Consider the following 27,111-nt stretch of genomic DNA (forward strand, 5'->3'; position numbering starts at 1 on the left):
TCCAGCTTGGGCCTAGAGTGCAAGTATAGTAGCAGCATGGGCTGGAAATAAGCCTGGCTGTAATGACCAAGTGTGGTGGGCTGGACACCAGGTGCCCACCAAAGCCGCTCTATCACTCCCCTCCTCAGTTGGACAGGGGAGAGAAAATGTGATGAAAGGCTCATGGGTTGAGACACAGGCAGGGAGAGATCACTCACCAATTACCATCACGGGCAAAACAGACTCGACTTGGGGAAATTAGTTTAATTTATTACCAATCAAATCAAAGTAGGGTAATGAGAAATAAAACCAAATCTGAAGACCCCTTCCCCCACCCCTCCCTTCTTCCCAGGCTCAATTTCACTGCCAAATTCTCTACCTCCTCCCCTGCAGTGGCACAGGGGGACGGGAAATGGGGGTTGCGGTCAGTTCATCACATGTTGTTTCTGCCACTCCTTCCTTCTCACACTCTTCCCCTGCTCCAGCATGGGGTCCCTCCCACAGGAGACAGTCCTCCACGAACTTCCCCAACGTGGGTCCTTCCCACGGGCTGCAGTTCTTCACAAACTGCTCCAGTGTCCTTTCCACATGTCCTTTCCATGGGATGCAGTCCTTCAGGAACATACTGCTCCAATGTGGGTCCCCTGGGGGGTCACAAGTCCTTCCAGCCAACCTGCTCCAGTGCAGGCTCCTCTCTCCATGGGTCCACAGGTCCTGCTGGGAGGCTGCTCCAGCACAGGCTCTCTGTGGGGTCACAGCCTCCTTCAGGCACATCCACCTGCTCCAGCATGGGGTCCTCCATGGGCTGCAGGTGGATATCTGCTCCACTGTGGACCTCCATGGGCTGCAGGGGGACAGCCTGCCTCACCATGGTCTTCACCACGAGCTGCAGGGGAATCTCTGCTCTGACACCTGGTGCATCTCCTCCCCCTCCTTCTTCACTGACCTCAGTGTCTGCAGAGTTGTTTCTCTCACATATTCTCACTCCTCTCTTTGGCTGCAATTGTGCAGGTCTTTTTTTTTCCCCCCTTCTTAAATATGCTATCACAGAGGTGCCACCACCGTTGCTGATGGGCTCGGCCTTGGCCAGTGGCGGGTCAGTCTTGGAGCCAGCTGGCATTGGCTCTATCGGACACAGGGGAAGCTTCTAGCAACTTCTCACGGAAGCCTCCCCTGTAGCACCCCTGCTACAAAACCTCGACATGCAAACCCAATACACCAAGCCTGGTTTTTAAGAGACAGGGCTTTATATAAAATAAAAACCCCTCTGTCTTTGAGATATATGAAACTCCTGCGCACTTGGAGCAGAGGGAGAGGCTGTGAAAGTGTGAGCATTTCCAGGAGGGAGAATTCAGTCATGTTTGCATGACAGGACAATCTGTCACTGTCAGTCTCGTAGCTGGGACACAGCTCGGCATGAGAGAGATGTGTAACCTGCTGGGTGGGAACTTAGGTCTTTTAATTTTGTGGTCTTGAGTGTGGTATCAGCTAGTAAAGCAAAGATTAAGTTATTGGGGGACTGACAGGTCTGCCTTATCAACCTCCATTGTCATTTTTTTTACCACCAAAAAAAACCAGCGATGGTGTTTTACTCAAGGGAAGTTTGTGTTCTTGTCTTGCGACCAGCTGTACTCCTAGGTTGGGAAGATGACTAGGGCTAGCATCTTGTCGGTAGTGTCTGTCTAGGTACAGCTGCTTCTGTGCAGTGAGTGGAGTATTTGTAAGACTACGTAATATAAAGCGCCTTATGCTGAGGCTTTTTGTTCAGTCTCCACTGGCTTCTGCTTTTTTACAGTTGGATTGAGAGCATCAAGAGAAGGAACAGCACGACACTTGTTCTAATACAAGAGCAGTAGTTTTGCTGCTAAGCAAAACTGTTAATATAGGATACTGTGCACGTAAGAGACGAAGCAATGTTGCGATTCTTGCACCCAGAAGAGGAGGAAGCACGACTCCAGTGTTTTGTGGCTTTTCTTAGCCAGTATGAGAATGGCTGCAGGATCACTGCAGTTGCTAAAAGGAGACTAAGCCGTGATCTTATGCTGTCAACCCTACTTATGTATTTCACTATATTTCACTTACGTTCAGTAACAGTATGAAAAATCTGGTGCTCCAAACGGAAACTTTCTTTGCCCGTATGTTAAAATATCTTTGCACAGCTTTTGTCTGGTCTCTCTAGTCAAACATGTCTCCCTCTTCCCCCACCTCTGCCCCTACTCCTTTAGTCACCACAGACATAAGTTTCAGAGTGGAGCTGTGTTCTTATCTTTCTTATCATTAGTTGGAGTTTGTATTTTGTTTTCTTCTTTTCTGTTGTTTTAATATTCCGTTCTGAAAAAAAAGAAGTCCGTTTTCTCCAGATGATTCCTTCTTACAATTTTCTTCACAGATTGCATGTCTCAATTCTAATTACATGAAGGATATTTTCCCCTCTTATTCTTCATGTCAAGAAGAGGACTGGAGTTTTTTAGTTCACCTCTGTATACCCTTGTAATCGTTTGCAACATGTTGACAAGAGCTAGTTGTATTCTGGTTTTCTGGTAGTTGCCATTTCTCCCACATTTACCCTTTCCTCTTACAATATTTTTCTGACTTACACAAGATTTCCATCTCAGGTTGACATTTTAGTGCCTTATATTTTGTGTAATGTTTATTTCTTACAAAGTTTTAAAATTCCTCCTCAAAAATACCTCAACAGCTCTGTCTTTCTCATCACTGTGTTTTATCCAATTCTGTACCGTAATACTTATCACAAAATGAATGTTGCTAATAAATCCAATGTATTGAGTTCGTTATCACTTATTTGAGATCTGCTGGGCTTGGAATTAGAATGGATGTTGATTCTGCCATGGAAGAGCTTTTCAATCCTTTTTTTCATTTTGTCTCTCCTCTCTCCCTTTACTTCGTTCTCTAGAAAGTAATTTGAATTAAATTCATCAGAGACAAGATTTTGGAACAAAACTACTTCACTGGAAGTAAGAATAAAACCAAGATTTGTGTTTCAGTGAGAAAATGCTAAGATTTCCCTTTAGATTTTTGTTTTCTCTATTTCATGAATCTGCCTCTGCCTGAACAATGAAAAGAGGCTTGGCAATATGACCCGGCAGTGGATTTCTCTAAGGTGTTTGATTGCACTGTCACCGCAATGAGTACATGAGTGTAGTCTCTGAGTCAAGCTTTGGTAGGAGCTGATTTTTACAGTAGCTAAATGTTGGCCCAGCTACCACCTAACCTGCATGAATTCCAGTATCTGTCAAACATAATTTCTACTTTTTTGCTGTGTCTTACTTTTCAATTTTGTAAATATTTTGTTTTCCTTTTTTTTTTTTCTTAAACTGAGATGCATTTTTAGTAGTTGTAATACATTTATTTCATAGAACTTTTGGGATATTTCAGTGTCTGATTTTTGTCTGTTTACATTGTTATGAGTCTGGCAGGATAACATGGCGATAAAGCAGAGATCCATTTGGTTTGTTAATACATTTTGGAATATTGACACTGGATTGTAATAGCTTGACAGCTTTTGTATAAAATCTGCATTTTGATATTACAGCCATTTTGCCAACCTTGAACTCATGAAGATATATTAAAAAAGACTGACTAGGATTGCATGGCTGATGGGCATCTAGGAGTATTGGAGTAATTTTGCTCAGTGTTCACAGGCAGCCGCAAGATTTTAATCATATTGCTTTGATTGTACTTCATAGTTATGTCATTTGTTAATACTTGAGGCAGCTTGTGCAGCTGTAACTTGGGTATCCTTGTATGGTGGTCTGTCTTGTGATGAAGACGTACCTGCTGCCAACATCATACGTGGGCTTCCAGAGGTTGCTGAGGCACAGCGAGCCTGCAGCTGTGGGTAGCAGGAGGGCACCACCACTGAGATTCTTCACCAGATCTCATCTGTAGCTTTTAATTTTTGCAGTGTCTTTCTGTCCTTTTGCTCAGTGACACAAAGCCTCCTCTGGCAAATAAAATAGATGAGAAAATTAAAGAGAAACTGCCTAAAGATTTATTTACTGTATGAAAATCTGGTGTGGTGATTGGCTGCATAAGCGAGTGACAAACTGGAGAGGAGAAAAAAGCAAACCTGCAGCTGTTTGGGATTAACGAACGTGTAACACAAACAGCATCTTCATGAAAACAAATGAGCTTTAAAAAAAGCATTGAATACAAAGATCGTGTGTGTTAATACAATGAAGAAGCAGGAGTAAGATTTGGGTTTCCTAAGAGCATAAAAAAGCATTCGACCTAAAAAGAATATATGTGATGTTGTGTGTTATTTAGTCAGGATTATTAGTGAGCACTAAGCTGTGCTATCAGTTGAAGCACAAGCTTTTTATCTCTGGAAGCTTGAATTATTCTTAATATTTTTCAAAATCTAAATCAGGTCATAAATGTTTTGGCAATTTCAGATTAGCAGCGTAGGGGGTGGAGGGCATTATAAAACATGCCATGTGATAGAACAGTTGAGTGCACTGGTTACTAGGCTGCACAAGCAGATAGAGCCAAGTGGGAGGGCGTCCTCACATCAGGAATGAGGGGTGCTGGCTCTGCAGTAAGAGTAAAATCCTGCACAGTGCCTGCCCGTCCCATGCATGAGTAGCTGATTATCTCGGTCCTTCATGGAGCCCTGTGTTCCCTCAGCAGATATTTTGAAACCATCAAAGTCAAGGATCAGCCCTGTTCACTAACAAAGGCTTGACAGTCTAACAGAATGGAAAGATATCTCCTAAATAACTCCCAGGAAGGTCTAGAAAAGGTAAGTGTCCTTGGTGAAGGTCACCCTGCTAAATAGAGGGAGAATGTGGGAGAAAAGCACAGGCTGAGGATCAGAGAAAACAACCAGAAAAAGAATGAAAGGATTGTTCAGTGCCTGCATTTGTACATCAGGAACACATTACAACAGAGTATTGAGATATGAAGGAAAAAGAAAACACACACCCGAAACAGACGTGATGCGAGAAACCAGGCTATTTAGCTTGCGTATTTAGTTAGCACATACTTTATCTCAGGAGATGAGGTGGAACGAATAAGATAAATAAAAAGCCTAGCACAGAAAAATAACTAACTCCCTCCCAAAAAAAGCCCATAAATGCAATGTCCTTCTTTAATGCTAGTCTGTTTTCTCTCAAATATCATCCAGTGTTTATGCATCATAATTTACAGAAAAATGCCAACAAGCACAGTCATTGTGAACAATATTTTTAAGATTTCTCTTGGTATTAAGTACACTTCATTAAGTTAACTTGCATTCTTGTGTCATCCCTGTAGCGGTTGAAACAAATGATTTAATGGAAATGTAACAATAAAGCCATTTTGCATACATGTATTATCATGCAACCTTTTATTGCTCATTCACATTCAGATTTTTTTCAGTGGATCCTCTCCCCTATTTAAACCACTGTTTGCTTCTTCCAGGTAAAGAAATATTCATTTCCTCTTACTTTTCCCCTGTGTAGTGTGTGCATGCTTTGTAAGCTTTTATCTTATTGAGGAGTGGTGTTTCACCTGGGGAAGGAGGTGGCACGTTACAGCCCCTCTGCTCTTTGGAACCCTTTGGGGACACGCGCGTGCGGGGCAGCAGCAGACCTGCGGCCAGAAAACTGCCTCCCCCTCACAGCCCTGCTCCTGGCAGGTCTTGTAGCCTGGGCAAATGAATCTTCACTGATATCTCAGTTGCCTCCTTTATAAAATGGGGTTAGTAATTCTCACCCACATCGATCATAACCTCTTTGAACCCTTTGGATGAGCTTTTTGTATTGTAAGTGAAGTATTACCAATATGAATGTTCTTTTGTTACTGGGCTGTGATCTGTAAGAGCTGTCAGTCAAAACCAGTGTAAATTGGTGTTTGCTGTGGCAGAATCTGTTACAGCATGGGTTCTGTTGGAAACAAGTTTTCTTTGTAGCTTTTCTGAAAAGAAAGCTCCCTAATGAAGTGATGGCCTTAGAGTACATTTTAACTGCTTGTCAGAAAAAGCTGAGGATTGTTGGTTTCGTTATTGTGTTGGTATCTCAGACCTAAAGGGTGCAATGACACAAAATGGTTGGACTCAATGGTCCCAGAGGTCTCTTCCAACCTGATTGATTCTGTGATTCTGTGACCTTCAAAACTTTTTTAAATTGTGAGGGCCTACTATGATTGTTCCTAGGCAGATGATGAAATGAAGATCAGAGTGGCTATATTTTAAAGTCTATGCTCATTTTGGATACTCACCTTGAAAAAAAATCAGATGTCTTTTACTGAATATTTAACATTCTGTTCCCCAATACACATGGCTACAACAGTGACTGATTTGAGCGTGTGACATTTTTAACCCTCAAGCTTTTACATGTACTGCACAACAGGTATGACTTCACAACCAAACTGTGTAGATAAACAGTGTTAAGACATACACTTCCACCTGGTATTTTTCAAGCTGTTTTCTCACACCACTGGAATGTTAAGATTCTTGACCCTTTGATCCAATGATGTTTCTTGGGGGATGTTGCCTTGTAGCATGTATGAGGCTTGTAATATTTGGCCTGTTTCATTTGCTTCTGTCCAATTTTTCTAGCTCTGTTCTTTGTGAAAACCTGTTAATGCATATTGTTGCCTCTCCCCTTTTTCTAAACTACCTGCCTACTCTTGCCTGCTTTTATTATATCCATACCTCTCTCTTCCTTCTTATCCCTATGTTCTGGTGTTCCAGATGCGCAGCTTTTTCACTCTTTCTCACTTTACTGAAAAGCAAGAAGAGACAAGTGATGATTGTAATGAGCCAGCTTTGTACATTATCCTGCTTTTTTACACAGCCCAGATAAAGTCTGCAGGGAAAGAATGACTCAGTTTCTGCAGCAATGAGTGATGGAGGATCCTCACCGCAGGATGAGCTGGAACAGTGACCATGCCCCAAACTAGAACTGTTAGACCTACATCAGTACCATTGAGTATTCAGAGAACACAGCTGCTAAATTTTGACTGATCTCTTCTGAACAGTGGTCAAATGTGATTTTTTGAAAAGCAAAAGTACTTCATTAAATCCGTGAGAGTTTCCACAGGGTTGGATTAGAAATGTTAGAACAGGAACATCCAGCACATTGAACTCTTGAGCGGTTCCAGTGTGGCTGTGTTACCAGGACAGCTGGATATACCTGGCAGGTGCAGATGGTTTGGTCAGTCCAGAACTGTAGCTGTGGAAGCAGTGATGCCTCAGTGATTGCTTGAGACTGATGTTGCAAGCTGATGTGGGATCCGAGCTGTAAACCCAACCGTGTCTAGCCCTGGCTGTCATAGAATGGGGGTATCCCTGGTGAGTTTTTGTCATATCCAACCCATGCACCGTTTGTGGGATTTCCCTTTCTCTCTTGTCTCAGGTGTGTAAATCTATTGCGTGGCTCTGAGCCACATGAAGATCTAGGGCTCCTGCTCAAGAGGATGGAAAGGTTGGTCAGCCTGGTGCTGAGCCAGCTGCTCAAATTGGTTGAAATGGTTTTAAGACTGAGCATATGATGGGTGACTTGCCCATAACTGTGTTTTGGAAAACATCTGAATTGGTTCAGCTGTAGCTTTCAGAGAAGAAGAATGTGGAAAATCTAACTGGAAGTGTTCTCTTTATCAAACACAAAAGTAACTAAGCATGGAGCTTACCATCCAGGACTTAAGGAACAATTTTAACCTTCTCTAAAATGGTTGTGGCTTCTGTTACTATGATTATGCATTACCGAAATAGCTATAATATTTTTTTTCATCATTTAGACTCATTGATATAGTAGTTCGCTTATTGCAAGAATTTAGCTATACGTTGTTTTGCTACACACACTGCATTATGCTGCTCAAAAATACTGCAGAAATAGGTAATACTTTATATTGATCAGGTGTATAATGCCTTCTTAATTGGACTGTGATGAAATTTAATAATCTCAGAAGTAATTCTAATGTGTCAAGCTTTTCTCGAAAGTATGCGAAATAAAGGAGCTTTATTACCTCCTGGGGTATATGATGTTTAATTAAGTTATTGTCTTTCTGGAAAATGAAGTCAGGGAGAAGTAATATCAGGCATGCTCCAATTGCTTACTTGTTCAATAGATCAAATGGCGAAACAGTGTTTTGCTTTAGACACAGACAAGCTCTTGAGCTCTTCCAGCATGTTTATTGTTCTTTCCTCACTGCTCCACGTGATAATGTAATGCGGGGTGATTACTGAAGATTTTATCTGGCAGATTACCCTGTTAACCTGGCACTCCAGTAAATTGTCATGTTCTAGCAAAATGGCAGGACATTATGCAAAAGAGCACTTCAGCACACAGATCTGTTCAGCGCACAAGCACATTGTGATTTTCATTTTATTTTACTGTTTTGTAGGATTGCATTGATGTGGGTTGGTGGGAAGGAGAACTCAATGGCAGACGAGGTGTGTTTCCAGATAACTTTGTCAAGCTTCTTCCTTCTGATTTTGAAAAAGAGGTAAGCAATGTATTGTTTCATTTTCGCTTTAGAATACAGAATGAAAGTGAATTCTCTTTTGGATATGTGATTTTGACAAAGTTTTACTGCTAACTTAATAACAAAAAAAATTAAAGAAAACAAATTTCTGGGTCACAAAGCATCCATGAAGAGAATGTATGGCACTCAAAGTCATATTATGGAGTTTCTTTGAAAGGTTTGATTGGCCCATCCAGTCAGTTCACCTCCACTACATTGCTCTGAAAGCCCTCTGCTCTGCATCCTAAGTTTGAGAGAGAGAGGAACTGGAGGTCCAGGGTAATTTGCTGAGTCAGGAGATGCAATGATGACCAGAATTGTTAACTTTTCTCCATTGTTTTTGTAGTGGAATATGAAAAGTTAGTGTACCACTTGCATGCTGATTGACAGCAGTCAAGCACTCCTCCAGAATGAAAAGGGTGAAATTTTAACTGTAAGATTTGAAAGACAACAGTGAGCTTTTGCTATCTCAGAGGCATGTTTCTTTACCTCTCTCAGAATTATTAAAAAAGAAGGTATAGAATCTATGCAGAAGCTTTTTCAGCTTCTGTTTAATTGAAAGAGATGGCATTGTTATTTGCGAAACACTATTTAGAAATCCTGCAGCTTCGTGGAAGAAAGTAATAGATTACTTCCCCCTAAAGTCCATTCCATTTTTAGGAACCTTTTCAGTCATCGGTGGGATATTAGGAGCTTGCAATCAGACTTTTGATGAGTATTTCACAGTGACAGTGTAAGCCTTCTGTGATAAAACTGAGACTTACTGACACTCAGCTTCAATCTTGGCAATAAAATTGGATGCCGGAGGCAAAAATTAAATAACTTGGAAAGCTTATTAAACAACTCACAAAAGCTAACATGATAATTATTGAAAATGAAGTTAGAAGAGCAGAAAAACTGTGGGAGATGAAAACGCAGTTCCGTAGAAGAGTGGATATCCTGGCTTTAGGCCTAGTAATAAAAGAAGGTGATTTCCAGAAGAGGCAGAAATCATAAACCTTAAGACATAGTGAGCCTATTATAGAAGAAAAAAATCTTTACTCTTATCCATTTTTTTGTGGTGAAATTTATTCAGTCTTTTTGAACTTGTATATCTTTAGGTGTTTTTCTTCTTTAGAGTACAATGAATATAACTTGTAGAATAAATTAAATATTCAGACATTTAGAAATTGCAGCTAGGTTTGCTGTAAACGTAGAGAATAAAATTTTCTTAATTTTTAAAATAGCACAGATCTGGCCACATGACTAAGTAACTGGTAGGACTGTAACCTGTCTGTCTTTGCTTGAATCAGTGCTAAAAGGGAAGAAAATGGATACTTTTCCAGTGCTTTTGTCAGGTATTTTCTGATGTGAACCAGAAACTTTGGATTCCATCCCATGGTCTGAAAGTATTTCTTGCAGTAGTTCTTCTGCTTGTTGAACAAAAGCTTGGGATCTTTTCCTGTTTCCTTGTTTCTCCAGTCCCCGATTTTCCAATCCTGATTCTTTTCCACACGTGGCTATTTGTCCCAGGCCTTTTCTATTCACTGCCTAGTCCCAGTCTCCACCTCTCAGGTGGTCTCGATTACAGGATTTTCCCCTGAGCACACTACCTGAGTCTAAATCACCATCTGGATTTACTTTCTATCCCTACACCAAATTTCTTTATCCAGCTTGTTTTCCTCTCCCCTCTCACTCTTTGTCCCTGCTCTGTAGTTTTGTTCTCTTGTCCAACCAATCCTGCTTTCCTTTCTGTTGGCTTCACTTCTAGTCTCTGTCACCTTCTCGATTATCTCATCCGGCCACAGACCCTTATAGTTCCTCCTTGCTTCTCCATGTTTCCCGCAGCAGTCTTAAGGCTCTTTCACGCTACCTCCTTTCTGATCTTTGTCTGCCTTTTTGAAACAATGTATTTCCTATATCAGCTTCCAGTTAAAGCCACTTTGTCCAATGAACCATAGGATCCTTTCTCCTTTGTGTTTATCTACATTAGTGTTTTAGTTTTAATCAGGAGTGGGATTTGTAGTGAATCTCTCACTTGTCCATCTTCAGTTGTAGGCTTTGGTTTGCCTCAAAGGCGGGTCTCAGGGGACATGAACTAGACTCCTTTCAGATGAGAACTAAGCCAGAAGATGTGCTAGAGGAGTGCACCTCATATATTCCAACTGCTGACATATGGACAGTCAATGGGATCAGGCTCACACCACTCCAGAATAAAACCCCAAATATGTATATTGTGCTGTTGGATCCTCAGCACCGACTATTTCACTCTGCAGCCATTATCAACCAAACCCCCAATTGCTATCACAAGACATTCATTGTCCCTGTCTTCTTTCCTTTCCACATTTTTCTGCACTTTTCTGCATTTAAACCTTGAACCATGTTGCCTAAATTCTTGCAGAAATGTCTCTGAGAGTATAAGGGACTCACTGTTCATGGATGATGGCCCATGGCAGCCAGGCTGGAGAAGATCATTCTGAGCTCCTGAGTTCTTGGCCACAGCTTTCTCAGGTTGATGACAGGAGGTGATGTGGTTAGGATAAGGTGGTAGGAGAAACTTGAGGCTTGAAGGGTGGCAGCTTCAGAGATTTCAGCTGTTAGGCTTACTCAGTCTTTGAAAAAGTGGTATTTTTTTTTTCTCCAGAGGTGAATAAATTTGCTAGATTTGAGAGAGATCCCCCAGGTAGTGTGAGTGGCAAGGGCTCAGCCTTCACAGAAAACTTGATCCCTGTCAACATTCAGACAGACTTGAGAGTTCTAGGGCAGAGGCTGGACTGATCACTGCAAGTAAGCAAAACAATTGATCTTTCTTGAAAGCAGGTGAGCAATTTGGAATATATATAAAAAATAATAGGGGGAAAAAAATCAACATGAGTTTGATAAAAAGTATCAACCTAAATAGTTGCTTGAAGTTTGGCAAAGCTATGTGTATCTGGAAACATCATCTTAGGGATAGTTCCACAAGACAATATACAGTGTTGCATAGCCAGCAATGTAGTGACAGTGATTGTGATCAATCTGTAGCAACGGAAATAAGGTCCTTCTCAGAAAAAAAGATGGACATATGAAGAAAACAATGATTATTTTTTACCTAGACTGTAGTCTCAAAAATTTTGAATTTTTTTTTTTTTAAGAGTGAGGGTTAAGGCATGTCATTTGATCTGGCATCGTGCTCCATTTGTTTTTGTATTCATTCCAAGATATATATGGTGAATGCCAGTATGGTGTGTGTGCATACACACACATCGACATGGAAGGAAAGCCACTCCTCCCCTAGACCGCAGGTGAAGAGAAATGGTTCTGGCGCTGATTTGGTGGTCATGTTTCTCAGCCATGCCATTACAGATCTATTAGGAAAATGGTCATAATGGAGAAGGTAAAAGTAAAAAGTATGGATGGTTGGAATAATTTATTTCATTTCACCAAGCATCAAAAACTCTGATAACTGTCATTCACAATTGGATCTGTAAATGTATCAATGAGTGAATAAAATGTAACTTTTGCAGTATTTCCTGTATTCTGCATTTTTGCCCCATGTATGAATCTGAAAAAACACACTTCAGGTTTTGCCACATTGAGCTCGTTTTTTGTGTTTGTTTTTTTCCAAAATGGGTTGGAATATTTACAAGATTAAATTTTAAATAAATAGATTTCTTCAGTAAATCAAAGGTCATGTATTTCTCTAATCTTAAGGCACATAAACTGGACTCTTTTTTTCCCCTCAGCAGGACATTTCAATTGCAAAAGTAGATAAATGTCATTTTATTTGTCAATGCTATTTTCTCTTCAAATTCATTTTAATGAAGTTATTTCAGGGGAAATATGTGACAGATCTGTAGTCTCAAGTCTTGTAATTATTAATGTTAAGCAATGTATTATTAACTCTAGCCTTTGTATGAATGAGATTTACAGGCATTTTGAAGCAATCTGTCTTCTTCTGTTATTAAATTTTAGAGACCGAAGAAACCACCACCTCCATCAGCTCCTGTCATCAAACAAGGATCAGGTAAGGTGCAGATGACTTTGCACAGCCCATGTCAGTGAGCACATCTCAGTCTAAATTAAGTGTATTCAAATTTATATAGAAGTCATCTGTTATCAAAAGTGATAAGCAGGAGGTGTGTAGACAACTAATAAATTAGAATCAAATTGCAAAAAGGTGATAGCCCTGAAAGACTGTGGTGTGCTTTGTAAATGTATTTCAGGCAACCATCTGCACCACTTCAAAATAATGTATTTTGCCCCTTGAACATGTTAATTTGGAGCAAGTGTGATACTTCAGTTTTTAAAAGTTCCCTGGTTCCGTTCCTTGACTGAAGTTGATTGTGCACATGTCTTTGCAGTATAGACCCAATATGTTGGAGTCTAATAATACCTGCAGAAGGAAACTGCATTCACTTTACACCTACAGATCTGATTTATTCTAGACATAAAGAGCTTTTTTTTGCGTATCTGTTAGTGTCAGAGAACTTAGCTGTAATACACTGGCCCCATCTGAGTTACAATCTAAATCTTACAATCTGCATGAATGCTGGAGCTGTCTGTCTGTCTCTAGGTTCTATGGCATGGTTAGATTCTTGGTTTTCAGTCCTTTATAGCCATGAGTATAAAACTTAAAGGGGTTATCCTGAATCTGATTATGTAGATAATGGTGTTGCAAATGTATTAAGAGGCTGATTATGTTTTCCAAATGGATGAGTGTAAGCAAAGCTGGTTTTGGAATATGTTAGACTGAATTGTGTGTAAATACTGAGAGCTGAAACCACTTTTCTTTGTAGTTTTAAAATGAACTCTTAATACAAATTTTCAAAAGTGCCTGCATGATTTATTTTTTCTGTGAGACTTAGAAACAGTTAAAGTATCTACGCACTTGACAGTTCTGACCTCAGAAACCAAATTCCTGTTCCATTCATGTAAAATCACAAATCGCAAGGCATGGGATGCACTCGGAGTTTTCATTTGTGATGCAGTTGTGGTGGAAACATAACTATGGCTGGAATTCTTTAATCCCTTAACTCCAGTTGATTTGTTAAAATTCTGCAGCAGCACTACCGCTTCCCCCACTGTTGACACACATTAAAAAAACAGAACGAACACATCCAATCTAGCCAGATTATTTGTCTTGTCACTGTGGTTTGTTCCAGCTTTCAGTGCTTTATAAAGTAAATTTCCCTCTCCTACAGTCTTGATCTATTAATAGAAGAACAAGTTACAGTGGTGTACAATTTACTGTGAATCAATAGGCTATAATTTAACTAGTTTGAATTTGTCAAGCAGTTTTTTGACTACAGAATCGTGACTATAAATATTTGGTTTGCTTATTGACACCCATGGTTTGTTCTTCACTCTGTCTTGACACTCCTAAAAACATAGATTTGATTTTTAAGCTCAGTAAGTGTCCAGTGCGAGCAGTATAACTTTGCCATCTAGTGGTGGCTGCATACTGAAGATGCCTTAGTGACAAACTGTCATTACAGCCTGACACATGTTTTGGAAAAGCTCTATAAAACATTATGTTTCTTTCAATTTATACTCCTATAATTAGAGAATACTTTTAATCTGTTTGTACCTGTTTGCATCCAATGCATTAGCTGCATCACCGTAGCAGGATAATGTGCCCATTTTCAGAAGGGAAAAATGGATGCAGAAAGGATGCAGACAATTTGATTAAGGCCATCTAAGTCTATGGCAAAGCCAAGGCTATTGCTGTTCTTTGTTTTCATACTCAGTCTTTGTCAAGTCCTGGCTGGTAATGCACAAGAGTTTCTTCTGATATGTATTTAAAGGTGAAAATCAGCCTATGTTTATTACCATCCTGACATCCTCAACTTTGTCAAATTATCAGTTTACTGAGATAACACTGTATTTTACCACATCCCCATATCAGGCCTTACTGTTGATAGTAGGTAACAATTTCCAGTAATGTTTCTGCATATTTAACCAGTCATAGTGAGATGAATAAATTAAGAACTATCAGATGCAGCCTAAATAATTAAATATCAGTACCTTCTGATGCAGAGCAGAAAAACATAGCAGAGAATTAGAAGTAGTCTTTGTAGTACAAGCGGCACATATATAAAGGAGGTGTCTAGTTTGTATTACAGTATAGCTGAAAGTTTGGCTGTGTTTCCAAATTCTGCACAGCAGTAGACTGCCAGAGCTGTCTGTGCTGGGCTACTTTACAAAGTAAGGTGAAAACTGGAGAACTAAAGTTAGGAGCATGAGTCCCTTACACAGTCATTGAAAAGCAGTAGGCATTTCACTGCGTAGCTGGGATAAGCAATACACCTGCATCTAGATTGAAGGGTGGGAATACTTGTTGAGTCCCTCTGGGAGCCGGTATGGAGTTCACCAGAGCTTCCTTGCTGGTGACCTTCTCCTGGCAGCTAAGGCAGGATCGTAGTGCCTGCCTGGGTACTGATTAATTTGGGGGTCACAACGCAAGCAGGGAGTACACTCGAGCCTGTGAGCTCCTAAGTGTTTGTAGGCTCATTGTTTTAGACGTGGCCTGAGAGTGTCCCTCTGTGTGTTAATGATGACTGTTAATCTTACTGTAATTAGGTATATAGACATGTGTCTCTTTTTTTCCTTGAACACACTAGTATGTGCAAAGTTATCAGTATATTGACTTGTGCTTTGCATAACTCATGTTTAGAAAGGCTTTAATTGGTTTCTAGCAACAGTTTCTCCTCTCAGGAGTAAAGTATTTTTCATAGAACCATAGAATCACTTAGGTTGAAAAAGACCCTTAAGATCATTGAGCCCAACCATAAAATGGCAATTCAGTATTATTTATTGACATGAGAAGTGATACAAGTGTTGCCTGTCCAACAGCACAGTTATATAAAGAAACAATGGCCAGTGATCACCACTGATGAGCAATTTGCACTGATGAGTACTGATTTCTAGGAACCAGCTGCAGAAGAGAGTGGTGACAGCACATTCAGAAAATGTAAATGTACTTGAGAACTGCGTATAATAGAATAGATTGAAGCAAAAAATTGCCTTGTGTTCCCTGCCCTGCCTTCTCTGCTTTTCTTGGATGTCATCCACTGTAATTTTTATTGAAATACTAATAGTGTTACCTAAAGTGGTTTTCAACACTGCTAAGTTGAAATGGCATTAACACCTAGTAGTTAGTCAATGCAGCAAAGCCAATATCCAGTAAAGCATTTCTTATAATACAAGGACTAGAAGATTGCATCTTGCATGTGTCAGGAAATTTTTGCAAAATCTTCCCAGTGTTGGTGCCACAAGTTCCCATATTCCTTGTAGCAACCTACGTCAGTATGTCAGGGTCTCTAGTACAGAGGCAGAAGAAGGCAGAGGCTTACACCTTCAGGCCAAAAGCTGTCAGTTAAAATAGTCATGCAAAATACTGTCAGTACTACTGTTTTCATCCTTCTAATAAGTAGAAGTGAACAGCTAGTAGTAGAGGTGACAAAGAGGGGGATTTTAACTTAATGTAAAATAAGCCCTGTATATTTGTCTATATTCTTTTGGCAAGAATGCCCAATTAATTGATTTATTCCTAATGATTCTCCATACTGTTGAATTGCTCTTCAGTTAAGTATGTCCACAATGGTAAAGGATCTGTCCACATTTAAAAATCTGTAGTTATCGAATATTTTTTTTTCACAGGATGGTCTGAAAGTGCCTATTCTTTTGAGGTGCACGCTTTGGTAACTGTGAACTTGACTATGAAAACATAAATATCCAATTGCTTTTTTTGTCATTATGGTGCAAGCAAATACTTGAGACTAGATTTGTGTTCAGTTTTAGCAAGACATTTTCAAACTGGAGAATGTAAAAAGCCTAAGAAATTGCAGAATTAAATCTTATGTGGCCATATATGCTGCTTTGTTGTCTTCTTCAGAATTCCAAATTTTCTTTTCTTGACAGGTACCACAGATCGAAAGCATGAAATCAAAAAGGTACCTCCTGAAAGGCCAGAATGTCTTCCTAATAGAACAGAAGAAAAAGGTATGAAATGTGCTTTCCCTGCCTGCTCTCTGCAGAGAGATGGGGAAACGGAACTGATGTACATCCTCATTTCCCAGTCCCTGTTTTCATTAAGTGTATTGTTTGGATGTTTATTTCCCACTCTGATAGATCTGTGATGATACGCATTTTGGAAAGGATCTCATTATTGCTTTTGGACTAAGTTCAGGGTATTCGTGTACCAGTCCAGAGCTGTTAAGTACTTACAGCCTCAATTGAAGTCAAGGGGAGATACGCTCTCAATCCATAAAATGCTGTCTAAAGCTCTGTGCTCAGTAAAACCCAGGTCCCTAATCAAGTAAGATACCCCAGATTAGAGCGTACTTTTTTAACATCTATATGCCTTGGTTCTCTTGTTAAAAGCAGGGTTGGTGGTTTTGTGAAGATATAGTCATTAATGCTTATGAATCACCCCATTATCATAGTCATAGAAGTCATAGTCAAGCCTGTGAAGAAATCAAAAAATTCTGTCTTCAAAGCCAGGTTTGAACATTGCAAGAAATGGGGCACAGTACCACGCAGAGCAGTGACAAGCAAATTCAACCTTTAATGGTTTCATTGTGTTTGTTGTGCATTCCGAATAGTTTGGGGAAAATAGTTACCTTGATTCTCTAACTGAAGATGGTGTGAAGTTTCATACGTTTAAGTGGACTATTAGATTGCACAGAGAAGTTTGTTTATGGGATTACTTAAATTTTAAGTATTTGAACATGCAGTCTTTTAAAAGACACGTGTATGCACATGACTAAATGTATAATATGCAGTCATAATTTAGTGCCAGAACATTCAGACTTTGCACCAGGATCTGTTTCTGGATATATGTCTTAGCGATCTGACAGGTGTTTTAGCACTTGCGTCTACATATGTTTACTTTTGGTTATGTGTGCTACTTCTCGTGGCTACCTTAGCAATAAAACGCTTTGCTTTCCATTTTTGGGTTTACAAAGCCAACTGTCAAACCGGTATAGGAAGTTTGAATACATTAATGTCCCAGGGTATAAATACCTGTAACTTTTCTAAATGTTGAAAAGAGGCCATAGGAGTCATGCCTATGTTTCTGGAGTACCGGGGAGTGGCAGGAATTGTTTGGTGTGGCAGCAGGGGTGGCACAGGAATGTTCTTTATGCTGTGTGTTGGCACACTGTCTAGCCTGTCCCTCATACATAATTTAGATTCTTGGACACTGACGCAGTATAAGTTGTCAGAGGAGTGTGTAAAAGTTACAAAATACGCTGGAAAAGCTTCAGTGTTACAGAGGACCCAACGATTGCATCAACTGAAAACATACTGAAAAAAGGTGTTTGCCTGTGAACAACAGTCACTTACTGGGCTATTCCGAATCTAATGTGGATTGTGTTTCTGGTGATTTATTCCATGGTCCTCTCAGACTGAAACCTAGAACTCATTAAGCAATACCCTCTAACATTCCCAGTACCTCCTATGCGTATACAGAGGTGTAATATTCACGACATATCATAGACAGTGCTGTCAAGGAAAGTGGAGTGTTGACATAGTAGGATACAGAGAGTGAAACTTGTCCCTTTGAGAGTTTTGTCCTTTCTTTAAGAAGAATTAGGTTTCCTATGGTGTGCCAAACATATTTACATGTTTGTTTTGTATTATGAATTTAGAGCATATTATTTACAAGAGTTATTAATGTGTATTGTACTTTACATACTCACAGACATTGCGTGTTTGGCATTGGGTATTAGTATTGTGGCACTTCCTAACTATGCATAACCAGTTCTGAAAATGATCCAGTTTTTCACTGGCAAGCTGAAAAATTCAGCATGTAAGTCTGTGCTTAAAAACCTAAATAGAAAGTCTGATTTTTCCAAGGGGTTTACATCCTGCCAAACATTGCTAAATTTTAATGCTTGTGTTTTCATTTAACTGTAGTTCGCTTGAAACACACCTTTTTTTTCCCCAGAAATTATATTTCTCTGTTTGTTCAAGAGATGTTAAGAATATCCAGCATGATTATTTTTGTGACCTTCTAACTTAATAGTGTTTCATATTAGAATTTGGTATAAGTTGTGGTCATGGGGAATTGTTCCATATGGTATGTAATTTTTTGCCATTCTTATTTTTTACATTCAGAAATCAATAAGATACTAAAATAAAAAATAGCATTCCCATGCAGATGCTGCACACACATTTTGGACACAAGGAATTACAGACAGAACAGTGAGGCAGGGCACACAACTGATTTGTAGTAAACGTTATTTCAAATAAAGAATAATTTAGGACAGGAGTGGAAAGGAAATAAGCTTTTTCTTTGTATACAGTGTATCTACAGTTGAAGATTTCTTGTTTAATTGTAGACTTGTGAGTGCAAATGAATTCCACTTAATAATGTCCATGTTCTTTTTTTTCTGGAAATAATTGATTTAAAGAAAGATCAGAGAGAGAGCAAAAACAGTCAGACTTGCAGAAGCCTTCAGTTCCTGCTATACCTCCGAAGAAACCTCGGCCACCCAAAGCAAATTCTGTGAATAGACCTGGTACCTTGCCCCCGAGACGACCAGAAAGACCAGTTGTGCCTGTGACTCATACAAGGTATTGTTTTTCCTTTGTCCAGTGCTTTTGGGATTAGTGGAAAAAACACACATTTAAAGAATTTAGATTTTTAGAGTTAGTCACAATTTATTGCATGGTAATATTTAAAAATGTATTTTAAAAAAAGACTAAAAGAAAAGCCTTCTAGTCATCTGGCTGGATCATAACTATCTTCTCAAGAAAAACAATCCTAAGAGTGTTCATGACTAGTTCATTTCTACTGATGAACACACTGTTACTGCAATATCATCGTTTCCACTGCAGAATATGTGGGAAATATCTGCATCAACATGTTGCGCTGATGTTGACTTTCTTAGTTTACTTCCAATTATTCTAGCTTAGCCAGGGCACTAAGTCAGTGCAAAAGCTTGGATTATACTGAGGAACAGCATTAGACAATGCATATTTCAAATACTGTCAGCTTGGTTTCAGTCTGTTTTCTCTGATCATTTTAGATCGATTTTTAGCAAAATACATGTCTTCATAGAATGTTCTTTAAGCTGGTGCCTCTGCAGAATACTGCTGTCAAGTGTTTATGTCCCGTGTTGGTTGTTATTCTATAGTTACATGATGCTCTTTATGAGAGGTGGTTACAGCCTTTGAGGAGCACTGAGAAATTGGACTTGCCAACACAGCTCTATTTAATCTCTGCTAGAGCTTGGAAAAGCAGAGGTTGCAGAAATTAAAGGCCTCGCCTGTAGTCCTAATCAAGTCTAGATGGCTACGTTAGTCATCGGCATCTGGGCTGTGCACTGTAGATTTCCTTTATGCAGAGTGGATAGAAATAGGTGAAAACCAGAAAAAAAAAGTTGCCTAAAATGGGTAAGCAAGCTGCACATCTTGCAGAAATACTAGAATATAGGCATAGAAATAATCTTAGTATTTTACTGTTGGAAAAATTAGCTGCTGTTGAACTACTGGTTTCAAATATACTAATGGTGAATTAAACACCAGAATGGAGCATAGGGTAGAGTGGAATAAAATAGAAATCCTAGACATTGATTCCCCTCATTCCTCCACATATGGTTCATTAAACAAATGCTTTCAGTGTGAAATCTGAGAGACATAAAATAAAAAAACGCTGCCTGCCTTGTGCTGCCAGTTTCATCGTACTGGAATGCTTTGGCTGTGCATCTCTGAGAACTTACCCTTCTATCCAGGTGCTACTGCCACAGCTTCTTTTGGACTCCTTAGCTTTGAACATGCTTGCCCAGTTGTTCCAGTTGTTCCAAAATATAGCCCACACCTGCTGGTCACTAGGGCGTGCTTGGAAAAGCAAGTATTCACTATGACCTTTAGATTTAGCTAAGTGATGTCTTCTTGGCAAGACCAGTACATACCCTAGTGTTCAGTAAACCATGCATTTTTAAAGATATTTCAGTTTTTGTGTTAACAAAGTGAAAAAGCAGATCTAAACAGTAACGCTGTTAGGTTCTTAATTGTCCAAACTCTGCTATGTCTAGCACAGAAAAAAATGCTTTGTTCTTTTTATCTAATAGCGTTATATTTGAAAGAATTTTACTTGTATCAGTAGTTAGATTAAAACTTAGAAGGAAAGGTGATTTCTAAGGTGATGATGATGCATGTTGATGATCACAGTGCTAGCAGTTTCCCTATGAATTACTTTATCAGGTAATTCAAGTTAATGGATTTATCTCGGATGGCGGTTCTGCCTGGTAAACTCTAACCTGTAAGGGTGTCTTACAGGAAGAGAGTGGGAAGTTCACGTAATGAAATAATCCATGGAATAGACTTTGAATTACTTGAGTAATTAAGAAATTTGAAACTTCCAGTGGAAGCAGTCACTTCAATAAAAGCCTTTTGTTTTTAAATCAGTTCAGTTTAATAAGATAATGAATATTTTTAGGACCCGCTGGTATCCATTTCCAGAATATGAAAAACCTAAGGCAATTAGAATAAAAATTGAACTAGCAGAATTTTTGCTAACCTGTTGTGGTTTAACGCAGGTGAGCAGCTCAGCCCCACACAGCTGCTCGCTTACTCCGCCACAGGGGGATGGGGGTGAGAATTAGAAAGGCAAAAGTGAGAAAACTCGTGGATTGAGATAAAAACAGTTTAACAGATAAAGCAAATACTGCGTGTGCAAGCAAAGCAAAATAGGGAATTTGTTCACTACTTCCCTTGGGCAGGCAGGTGTTCAGCCATCTCCAGGAAAGCAGGGCTCCATCACATGTAGCAGTGACTTGGGAAGACAAATGCAATAACTCTGAACCTCCCTCCCCTTCCTTCTTCCCCCCAGCTTTAATTGCTGAGTACGATGTCATATGGCATGGGATATCCCTTTGGTCAGTTGGGGTCAGCTGTCCCGGCTGTGTCCCCTCCCAACTTCTGGTGCACCCCCAGCCTCCTCTGTGGTGGGGCAGTGTGAGAAACAAAGACCTTGACACTATGTAAGCACTGCTCAGCAATGGCTGAAACCTCTGGGTTTTATCAACACTGTTTTGGTCACAAATCCAAAACAGCACCACGCGGGCTGCTGTAACAAAAATTAACTCTATCCCAGCCAAAGTCAGTACATGATCCTAGGGGGAAAGTTGGTACGGTTATAAAGTGAGTCCCATGAGATTTCCATGGGTGCTGGTTAGGAGAAGAGGGTTTTTTTCTGTTCTGAGTAGGTGGCTTGCATCTTATGCATCTCACTGACTTTTTGTGGTGAGGATTGTTTTTCCATTTAAATACAATCCTCCTTTCTTGGAGGCAGGTTAGAGCTTCAAGGGCAATAGGAGAGACAAAAACCATGTGGGACAGAGAATAGCTGTCAATTTGCTCCAAAGGCTTCACAGCTTATTTAGACATGCCTGTGATTATACAATTTATCAGTCAATTCTCTGGAGTAGGCAAGCCATAAAGACATACAGAAAATGCATTTTTACAGTTAGGCTAAACCAATCTGTGTCCATGCTGCTGCTCACAGGGGCAGGTTCCTGTTCCTGCAGCCTCCCTTATGTTAGCACCAGCATTTGTGCAGCCGTTCAGCCATATGGGTCAGGGAGATGCTCCAGATGGCAATTAACCAGTTTGCAGTGGGATTTCTATTAGTGTGGGGTTTCTTTTAGGCTGATCATCTGTCTGATCAAGCTGACAGGCTATCTGCATGGGCATGAGCAGAGGGAGGGAGATGCTGTGGCCAAGAAGGGATGGCTCTGCTCCTTTCACAACAGTATGGATGTAGATTGGCATAATAAGCCTGTTGATTCTTTTGACAACAGAGCTGGTTTTTTTGTGGGGTTGTTGTCATGTATCTTGGTACCTTTTGTAGTCAAATGGTAAATGTTGTGACTTTCAGCTCTAAATCACACCATCCTAAGAATCTCGTCCAAAAACTGTGCTCATACATTTCCTAGAAAACTTCCAACTCACCTGGTGCTCTCAGTTGGGAAATATATGCGTGTAAAACAGAGTATGCAGTCAGATGTTCATTGCCCTGTCATCCAAGAAACTATATTGCTTCTTATAGATTTACAAATATATAAGCATTTTTTTAAAAAAAAGTTAAAGACCAAAAGATGAAAAAACTAATTGATCAGGGTCAAAACTAATTGAAGGGTCTGGAGAACAAGTCTTATGAGGAGCAGCTGAGGGAACTGGAGTTGTTTAGTCTGGAGAACGGGAGGCGAGGGGAGACCTTATGGCTTTCTACAACTACCTGAAATGTTGTAGCGAGGTGGGTGTCGGTCTCTTCTCCCAACTAACAAATGATAGGACGAGAGGAAACGGCCTCAAGTTTTGCCAGGGGAGGTTTAGATTGGATATCAGGAAAAAAATTTCTTCACCAAAAGGGTTATCAAACATTGGAACAGGCTACCCGGGGAAGTGGTGGAGTCACCATCCCTGGAGGTATTTAAAAGACAAGTAGATGTAGTGCCTAGGGACATGGTTTAGTGGTGGATTTGGCAGTGTTAGGTTAACGGTTGGACTTGATGATCTTAAAGGTCCTTTTCAACCTAAACAATTCTATGATTCCATGATTCTAGGTAGGTCACTTGGAGAATAGCCTTGTTTATCATCTTGCCAATTAATACATTTTTCTAAGAATGTGTTAAATTTCTTCTGTTTCCTTCCTGGTGCAGACTGCCTGCCATATTGATAGCTGTGTAGGACTAGTTTGTTTTTCCGGTCATAAACTGGTTGTCTATCTTTTTAAGTTCATAGAATACTTATCACCCTACCACAGTGTTTAACTGGATAAATACTGACTTAATCTGTGACTTCCTCCATTTTTTAACACAAATCTTCAGGCTCTTTATCACAGCCTTCCTGAAGTCTGAAACAGGTTTTCCAGACACTTTGTGTTTTGCTCATAAACTGCTGCCATGAGTTGAGGTTCAGGCCATCTGTTATCAGCTTATGGCATCAAAAGCAGAGACATGAAAAAATGAACGAGTTTCAGGAGCTCGCTATGCATTTTACTGGCAATGGCTAATTATTGCTGTTCATAGAAATGCACGCCTGCCTGAGTTGTTTCAGGGACAGTTCTATATTTTTACCCATAATTTGGCTACCTTACATACATCATAATTGTTACAGTGCTACACTGGGAATATTCATTGTGGAAAAATTATGATATTTGTTAGGTGACCTGATAATGATGGTAAGAACAATTTATTGCATTAATTGAACAGCTGTTATCACAGTAAACGTCACAGGGATTTGTCTGTGTGACCTGTGCCATGCCAAGCTACTTGCCTACCACTGGCCCTTTTTTAATTAATGGTTTCAGTAGTCAGGTTATTTTAGTAAACCTAAGTAGTTGTGGAATAAAAAGTTCTATGAAGAAAGAATAATCATGTTGCTTATGTTTGATCTCCTGTTTGATTTTAAAATAGTTCCTCTGTATAAAGCATCACAACTCTTGACACGTGTCTATTCCAAAGACATTTCAGACAGACTAGGTGATCTTGGTTCTTTGGACTTGCAGAAACAATATTCATAGTCTAATCTCATAAGCAACGTGCAAAAACATGGTGGTGGAGCTACATTTATGAGTAAATACTAGAAACCGCTGAAATGCACAATGCTAGCTTGAGGTCCTCTCCCTTTCTACAGTATTCTATATAGTCCGTCACTCTAGTTTATGCAAGCCAATTAATTAGAAAAAATTACAAATAAGGTGTTGAAGAATGTCCCTTTGCCCTTAGGTTTCCTTCGTGTTGAGATGCTGTGAACATCTGAAGAATTATTCAGGACACTACGGTGTCTAAAATAGGCTTTTTTGACAGGTGTTAAGGAGAAATGAGATAAGGTTAATCCATACAGCATGTCTACTTACTGGAGATTGCTCTCTCTGACACATTGCTATTACTCTGGTGCTACAAAGGAAGAATATTTTGCTTTCTCGTTATTAATTGCAAGTTAGCTATCAATTTACTGTAACCCACAAAAAAACCTCCAATAAAATATCTTCTCTTCTTGATCCAAATGCAGGAGTGATAGTCCAAAAGTGGAATTAGTGGGCAGTACAGTATCCGGCACTCTAGAGAAAGACTCCTCTGAAAGAAGCAATGACATCGGTAAGTTATAGTGCTTTTTATAGTTTGCCTAAGAAATTCATTGTGTAAATTTCTGCTTTTTAGTGACTTTGTTATGATCCAAAAGGCAGATTGAGGATTTGGCAATGAATGTGAGTGCATTTATATCAGATTTTAACTGCAGGATTAAAGGATCATTTCTGCTTTGTTTTAAAAAGTTTTGTTGGGGTTTTGTGTTTAAAGAAAAATTGTAAAAGGTAATATGTAATGGCTAGCTATTTTGAATAGGAGAGCTTTTGTTATTTCTGTTTAAAAGACTGAAAAACAAGTGAGAAGGCCAATGATAGTAAGTCATACTTGTTTAACAGATGTAATATTAGTGCTGCCATATTTTTAATGCTGCAAAAGATTGTGGTTTTGGTGCAGTTAGTAATCTTTAAACTTCCCAATACAAAGGAAGAGAGATCCAATTCAGGCCAATTTGGATAAATTTTACTGCAGAAACCAATTAAAAGCAGTCTGCATTTCTCTTGAAAATAATAATCTGCGTTCCTGCAACACGAACAGTTTAATCAGGAAATCACCTGGAAAGGAGTAACGATAGGTTATTTTTCTGTCTTCTCCCACCCTCCTTCCTTCTCAAGTTGGCAGTGCAGGAGAGATGTTTGCTGAGATGGGTGCTGCGGTAAGTGGCACTCGGAAAGCAAGGTGCTCTGACCCTTGTCCCAGGGCTGTAACCAAAAGCCGCGACAGCCATCTTCTAGCTCTACTTAGAAATACGCCAGCGGCAGCTGCTGCCGTCGCTCTCCTCCACAGTCACAGCTGTGCCATGAGAGTCCCATTTTTGTAAAAGGCAGAACCAGGGTGCCCTGAATGTGTAAGCATTACTACCTTTCGCTAGTGGCATTAAATTTTATGGAGGTTTCTACCCAGACTGCTTTATTACTAGAACATTTCTTTAAAATAGTATACGTTCAACAGCCAAACCTGCCTTTTTTTCAGAGTTGAAAACAAGAGCTTTAAGTTATGGATAGATTTTAATTACAGTGTAACAATAAAATGCTAAATAGATTTCACGTAGGTTTATGAGCTTTTCAACATCCATAGGTCTGCTTTTTGTTAACCTTCTGCTGTTGCTATGGTTTATGATAGTAACATTCTTCTGGAGAAGCAAGTAGTATCTTTCTTCCAAAGTTTCATTTGGGTTAAACATGGAAAGTTAGGAGGTTGTGATAAATCGCATGAACATTTTTATTGTAGAGATTAGTATGAAGGAATGGTATGGAAATGAAGTCAAATTCTACCATTCAGTGTTTGTTACTCATGTTTACAAATTTGCTTCAAAGCATGTAAACTTCTGCTTATTTCAAAGAGAAAGCTATGACTGCAGATAGCATATAGTGGTCTGATGGAAGTAAACTTTTTTAATCCTTGTGCTAGTTTCCTTGGAATCACTGTCAGGATAAAAGCTTAGAGTGTTTTGTATTTTTCCTGTTTTTTTTTTAACAACCTGTAAAAGGTTAGGTAGGAAATTTGATTTATAATAATTTTTGTTCATTTCCAGAACTTTGGGGGAGGGGGATGTTTGTTTGTTTGTTTGTTTTTTAATGGAGAATAGGAGCCAAGAGTTCATAAACCAAACAAGACACACAACATGTTGCAAAGGGTTTAGCTGATGACCTCCTGTTACCACTAACAAGGGGAACCTATTGAGCCCAAGGATAAAATAGTGTGAATACTTAGATAAGTATAACTTGATAGTGTCAAACCAGAATGGCATTTACAAGGGCAAATCATGTCATTCTAGCCTGTTAGACAACTCATTAAAAGAGAAAAAGAAATAAATGATGATTTTGGAATGAAATGTGAACCCAAAGATCATAACTGTTATAAATTTTCAGGAGGCTTTTGACACCTCATGTAAAATATTGTTAAAGAAATAAACAGCCTTTAAGAGAGGGTAGAGTAATAAATTAAAACTTAATAAGCCAAAATAATTCACAGTGGATTAATATCTTTTACTATGAGGAGAGGTTTGGAGTTCAGGACAGTTTATGGGGCAGTGTAATTGGAAAGTTTTATGATAAATGTGTTTTTTATTTACTTACAAAGAGAACAATGGGTTGGAGAAATCTTGTGGCTGAGTTCTTAGTAAAAATGATGGATGAGGGAGTAGAGTTGTCCAGTGTATTCCAAAACACTGAAGGATTGGGCACTGTGAATCCAGATAATATTTGACTGTGATATGTGTTACCGGTGTTGCCCCAGTGTCATGTACTCTGTGGGGAGGGCAGCCTCAACTTCTCTGAGGTTCATCCTTCCAGTAAAAATGGATCTGATTAAATCTACCATTTGATGTCTTTTCAGTAATCCAAATTTACACAACCAATTAGCATGGACCTCTGTGACAGACAAGGTGAGGCTCAGCAGTAGCCTTTGAAGAAAATGGAAGTTAAATGGCCTTTGCAGCAGCTCGGGTGCATGACCATTCTGGTTACTGGGCTCTTCTTCATTCCTCTATTAGTGCCAGTGTCATTCCCGGGCACTTAATGCTCTCAGGGAGGACAGAGGGAAAAGCAGCAGTCAGCTGCAAGTTGCCTCAACCTCTTTCATGCTTATGCTAAGTACTGATGGTGAA

The 27,111-nt window shown here is 39.5% G+C and overlaps 1 protein-coding gene across 5 annotated transcripts in view; it reads left to right on the forward strand.

The window, feature by feature from the left end:
• SH3KBP1 (SH3 domain containing kinase binding protein 1) overlaps window positions 1-27,111 on the forward strand; it is a 244,603-nt gene that overhangs the window by 197,112 nt on the left and 20,380 nt on the right. For all 5 annotated transcript variants that reach the window (XM_068425085.1, XM_068425084.1, XM_068425086.1 and 2 more), the window contains 5 exons: window positions 8,326-8,427; window positions 12,379-12,430; window positions 16,327-16,407; window positions 18,822-18,984; window positions 24,430-24,515. In XM_068425085.1, the coding sequence (XP_068281186.1) occupies window positions 8,326-8,427; window positions 12,379-12,430; window positions 16,327-16,407; window positions 18,822-18,984; window positions 24,430-24,515 (484 nt within the window). The remainder of the gene's footprint in view (window positions 1-8,325; window positions 8,428-12,378; window positions 12,431-16,326; window positions 16,408-18,821; window positions 18,985-24,429; window positions 24,516-27,111) is intronic.

Source organism: Nyctibius grandis, chromosome 2, assembly GCF_013368605.1.
Source record: "Nyctibius grandis isolate bNycGra1 chromosome 2, bNycGra1.pri, whole genome shotgun sequence".
Classification (NCBI taxonomy): domain Eukaryota; kingdom Metazoa; phylum Chordata; class Aves; order Nyctibiiformes; family Nyctibiidae; genus Nyctibius; species Nyctibius grandis.